This window comes from Budorcas taxicolor, chromosome 3 (genome assembly GCF_023091745.1).
Source record: "Budorcas taxicolor isolate Tak-1 chromosome 3, Takin1.1, whole genome shotgun sequence".
NCBI lineage: Eukaryota > Metazoa > Chordata > Mammalia > Artiodactyla > Bovidae > Budorcas > Budorcas taxicolor.
Window position 1 is genome coordinate 17,412,786 of NC_068912.1, and position 5,435 is coordinate 17,418,220.

The 5,435-nt window shown below is 52.7% G+C and overlaps 1 protein-coding gene across 1 annotated transcript; it reads right to left on the bottom strand.

Annotated features, from left to right (window-relative positions):
• Nucleotides 1-3,121: 3,121 nt before the first annotated feature.
• On the bottom strand, nucleotides 3,122-4,380 carry S100A7A (S100 calcium binding protein A7A). Its single transcript, XM_052637949.1, has 2 exons — nucleotides 4,240-4,380; nucleotides 3,122-3,286 (listed from the first exon to the last, which is right to left on the bottom strand). Exons 1-2 carry the CDS (start codon nucleotides 4,378-4,380, stop codon nucleotides 3,122-3,124), a joined length of 306 nt encoding a protein of 101 aa, XP_052493909.1.
• Between the last annotated feature and the right edge of the window lie 1,055 nt (nucleotides 4,381-5,435).

Below are 5,435 nucleotides of genomic sequence, written 5' to 3' on the forward strand. Positions count from 1 at the left end.
CCATGGACATGAGTCTGTGTGAACTCCGGGAGTTGGTGATGGACAGGGAGGGCTGGTGTGCTGCGATTCATGGGGTTGCAAAGAGTCGGACATGACTGAGTGACTGAACTGAACTGAACTGAGCCTACAAATCCAAGAGCAAATGCCCCATTACCCTCTGGGCTCCACTTGCATCCCATGACCTTGGTGAAAATTAGCCTCACCTCCAGCAGGGCGCTGGGGGGCTCCTCTGGTTGGGCCATGGAACCTGGCTTTCCAGGTGGCAGGTGGTAAAGAACCTGCCAGTGCAGGAGATGCAAGAGATGTGGGTTCATTCCCTGGGTTGGGAAGAACCCCTGGAGGAGGAAACGTCAACCCACTCCAGTATTCTTGCCTGGAAAACTCCATGGACAGAGGAGTCTGGTGGGACCACAGTCCATAGGGTTGCAAAGGAGTTGGACACGACTGAGGACTGAGAATGCACCCACACACACAGGGGAATAATGGTGAATGAGGGTAGTTGTGAGACTGCGATCCCAGGGGTGTCAGTCTAGGGAGAATGTGTTGAGCATCCCGGAGCACAGGCAGGCCCTACCTAGAACTTCCTGGTGTCCAGTGTGTGCTCTCATTACAGCCGAAGAGCCACCAGCTGGAAAGCCCAGGGCCAGGGCTCCCGCCCCATCCCTGCAGCCCACACTCACCCCGCTTATTCTCTGCCTCTGCCATCCTCCTTCCTCGCTCCAGGCCAGGGCTGTAAGCGAGTTTTCCTTTGTTTGATATCTTCTCCCCACAGTAAACAAACAGCCAGATTTCTTTCTTTCTTTTTTTTCGCTTTTTGTCTTAAAAATTTTGTTCACAGGTGTACATGAGTTCCCAATCTTGAAAAAAATCTTTTTTTTAATAGAACTTTTTATTTTGTATTGGGATATACCCTGTTAACAGGGGTTCCCAAGAGGCACTAGTGGTAAAGAACCCACCTATCAATGCAGGAGCTGTAGGAGACATGGGTTGGATCCTTGGGTCGGGAAGATCCCCTGGAGGAGGGTATGGCAACCCGCTCCAGTACTCTTGCTGCAGAATCCCGAGGACAGAGGAGCCTAGTGGGCTGGAGTCCATAGCCTGGCACAGAGTCGGACGTGACTAAAGCAACTTAGCATGCATGCGTAGCCTAATAACAATGTTGTCTAGTTTCAGATACATAGAAGGGACTTAGCCACACATGTATATGTATCCATTCTCTGCCAAACTTCTCTCCTATCCAGGCTGCCCCTGAACATTGAGCGGTGTTCCCTCTGCTATATAGTAGGTGGTCCTTGTTCGTTATCCATTCTAAATATGCAAGTGCATCTCTATTCATCTCAAGCTCTCTAACTATCCCTTTGTTCCATCCCTCTCAACTGGCAATCATAAGTTGGTTCTCTAAGTCTGTGAGTTGGTTAGAGTCAGATTTCTTAGAAGAGTTCTTTAAGAAAGAAGAAGATGAGAAGATCAGCTTTCCTGAGTTTCTCTCTACTGATGCTGCAGTTGCCATAGATTTACACAGCCAGTCCCATGGCTAGAAGCCCTGTATTGAGGGTCAGAGATTAGCCAGGCCCAGCTCAGCCCAGAGGTCTCAATGAAGACCTCTCAGGAGTCAATAAACTGTTGCCTGCCTTGTTCTGATTACCAGTGTTATTTTTTAAAATCACTTTTATTAGTGTTATTTTCTTATTTTTAAAAAAATTTATTTATTTTAATCGGAGGCTAATTACAATATTGTAGTGGTTTTTGCCCTATATTGACATGAATCAGCCTATTTTCTTATTTTTCATTGGTTATGAATGTTGGCAAAATAGTCTTGCCAAGGATGTTCCTGAAGCAGAGAGGAGGTGATGGTGTGGAAACTGAAGTGCTTGAGGAATGGTGTCAAGGAAGCTGAGCAGCCACCCATCTGGACAATAACTTATCCTACATGTCGCCTGCTGGCGGGAGAGCAGAAGGGTGTGGAGACAGTTGCTCGATTCATCCAGGAAGAAGGTTTGCCTGATTAAGAGGTTGGTGGGAGGCTGAGTGGGCAGGGGGTGGGGAGTGATTGGGCCAGAAGAGGTGCCCTCAAGGAGGGGACGCTGGCTGAACCTGCAGGGACACGACCTGTAAGTGGCACTGGGGAGGGGGTAAGCGCTGACTGCCTCGTGGCGCCCTGGAGATGCTCTGAGGAGTGCCAGTGACCTGTTGGGAAGTCCCTGTGTTGTGCTCGTTTCTAAATCCTCAGCCCCTAGCACCGCGCCTGGCTTCTAAGGGCCAATGGTAATGACATGCCCCTACCGGTGGCAGATAGAGGAGACGGGAATGCACACGCTCGGCACAGCGCTCCTTCTCCTCCCTGAGTGGCTTCTCCACCGTGCTCCTTCTGCAGTCCTGTCTCCTCACTTGACTCCGATAGGATGTCTGGTCCCCTGGACTAGCTAGACCTCCTCTGCCTGGAGCGTCCATCACCATGGGCTATCCCCAAACACCCAGCTCCTGGCTTGTAGCAAACAGCTACTGAGAATCAGCTCAGAAAACAGGGTGACTTTCCCTTCCACAGGGACACTCACACAGGCCAAAACACACCAGCACATGCATGGGGACCAGGGCACAGCCCAGGGACCCCAGGACACAGGACAGGAGATCCAGCCGTAGGGTACTGCTGAGCCTCCTGTTCACAGAGGCAAATGGCCGTGTCCTCAAACTCCCCCCCACACCCGCCCAGCAAGAAAACCCTTGTAAAGCGGCGCCAGTCTCCACAGCCCCTCGGGAAGACGGTACTGCAGTTTCTTGGTCACCGGATGCTGAGCCCTGCCTTCACAAGGAAAAGCATGTCTGAGGCCTGCTGGAATGCTTTGTCCTGGTCTCCATGTCTGGGACCCCATCTGTACATTTATTAGGGAGCGTGGAGAGGACAAGAGGCCCTGCCGAGAAAAATGCGCATTGATGCTGGAGGCCAACAGAGGGCGCACTGCTAGCGCCTTCTTGGTCCATCCACCTGGTGGAAATTCCAGATAACATTCACCAAGGAGTAGCAGTTTTGGCAACATAGGCGTCCCCATAAAGAAAGGAAATAAGCCAGAATCTGGGGAGACAACACTTCATTGTTTCTTGGGTTGTCTGGAGGCCTCTGGGCTCACTGATTTCCCCCAGAACAGAGCTCCGCTCCGTGGCTGTGGTTGTGATAGTCTGAGGCTATGTCCGCCAGCAAGGACAGGAACTCAGAAAAGTCAATCTTCTGGTCCTTATTCTTGTCCTTCTTCTCAAAGATATTGGACAAGTAATGTCGGCCCCTTTTCTCCTGTGGGAAAAAGACACCAAAACAGGCAAACTCAGCGCCGCAAAAGTGATGAGCTGGGAGAAGAGGAAGAAGTAGAGACAGAGAAATGAGGACCCAGTGCAGCACAGAGGTGTCTGGTGTGGTATTGAGGAGGGGAGGTGTGGGATGAGGTGGGGACACTGACGTTGCCCAGCAGTTCAATGGAGAGTCCTTCCCCAAATGTGAACTTGGATGAAAGCCTCATATGGTGAGCAGGCTCTGCCTAGAGCTGTCCTGATCAGTGTGCTGGTGTGGGGAGTCTCCAGCCCCAGACCACCACCCACCACCCAACTCCCTGCAGGTGACCACCTGCCTAAGTTCTGCTCAGGGACTCAAAATAAGCCCTACCCTTGTCTGCCTCATGGCAACCCCTTCTTCTTTTGACCTAGGAGACCTTACTTGCTCTGAGTTCCCTCTTCTTGCTTACGCTAGTAATCTCTTCTTTTTGTAATCAGTTCAGTTCATCGAATTGTCCGGTTAAATCAGGTCGGTGGATGAGTTCTTTGTTGTATAAAATGGTCTTAAGTTCTGTCAGTGATGGAATTTCTGTCACCTTCCCTCTGATCTCAAGACCCTAGGGGAGCCTCTAGAGCCTCTCAGGGTGTGAGCAGAAGAGTTTGACTCTCATACAGAAGGTGGGACAGGTGAGAGGGGACCCATCCACTGCCCCCCAGTTGTAGCCCTTTCTGATAACTTATCATCAACTACTTGTATCCACACATTTTCCTACTTTGTCACATACAGCATCTCTTTACCCCCTGATAGAGGACAGGATAGGAAGTTCTATGATGCCCTTTTGCAGATGAGAAAGTGAGAATCAGAGAATGAGAGTGACTTGTCCAAAGTCTCCCGGGAAGGGCCCTCAGTCATGCCAGGACCCCGCCACCACGGGGGACCAGGACCCCGTCACCATGGGGGACCAGAAGCCCACTCACACAGGCACTGAGGAAGTTGGGGAAGTTCTCCTTCAGCAGCTGCAGCAGGGTCTCCTTCTCGATGGTGTCATCGGGTCCCGAGTATTTGTGAAACAGGTCGATCAAGGCTGAAATGGCCTGCTCCAGCTGAGAGCCGCTCATCTTGGCTTCCAAAGAGCTGCCGGAAGAGGGGTCAGTGACCTTTTGTGTCCTTCCCCAGGAGAGGGTCCCCAAGATCGGACACCTGGATGGGGGCTGAGCAGCCAGCGCAGCGCGGCTCAGATGGGACAGAAGAAACTGCTCTGCGTGCTGGGAGGAGAGGCTGAGGAGCAGGAGGGCATGCCCAGGCATGGGCCTGGGTCCCCACAGCTCAGGGCGTGAGGAGGTGAAGGAGACCGGCAGACTCCTCTGTGGGGAGGCCCACAGCGTGTGGAAGCAGAGACGGGGACAGCCCCAGTGAGAAGACTGGGCCTGAGGCGGGACGCAGCAACCAGAGCCGTGGAGGAGCCCACCCCCAAAACAGCAGCAAATCCATCTCCTCCAGGTTCAGCGTCAGGGTCAGAGTCACGGGGGCAGGACAGTGTCCCCTCTGATCTGGTCTGAGCCTCCTGGGCTGCTTCCGGAAGACCCCCTAGAAGCCCACCTGGACCATGAAGCAAGCTCTACAATAAGTGGGCAGAAATGCAGTCCTGTCCTGAGCCCTGGTGGGGGGCTTCCTGTCCCACCCCTGAGAGAGGAAGAAGGACTGGGGATCAGAATCAGCTGGGATTTTGAAGTGAAAGGAAATACACAACTCAGTTCTAGGCTGTTGGGTGGAATGTGGGAGATGGGGGTCCTTCCGCTTTTCTGTTACTGGGCACTATCTGCACCTCCGAGGCCTGACCTCATTAAAATAAAGAGAACGTCTGACTTCCCTAAGCAGGTTCTTCCCCCAGCAGTCAGAGGTCTGGGCTGCCCTGGACTCCAGCAGAGAAACGGGACAGAGCAGCCCTCCCATGCCAGACTTTCCTCAGCAGCCAGGACATGACCCTGCATCACACGTGTCAGTATCTAAGACAAATCCCACTGCCTTCTGATGGAGGAGAAAGAGCCCACTGTTCTGTCAGTAAGAGGACCCACCCAAGGCCTCTGTCAACATGGCCAAGACCAGAGCCGAGCCCCGTGTGCAGACGGTCCCTGAGCATTTTCCTGCTGGGAGGAGGTGGGGAGCTCTGGTT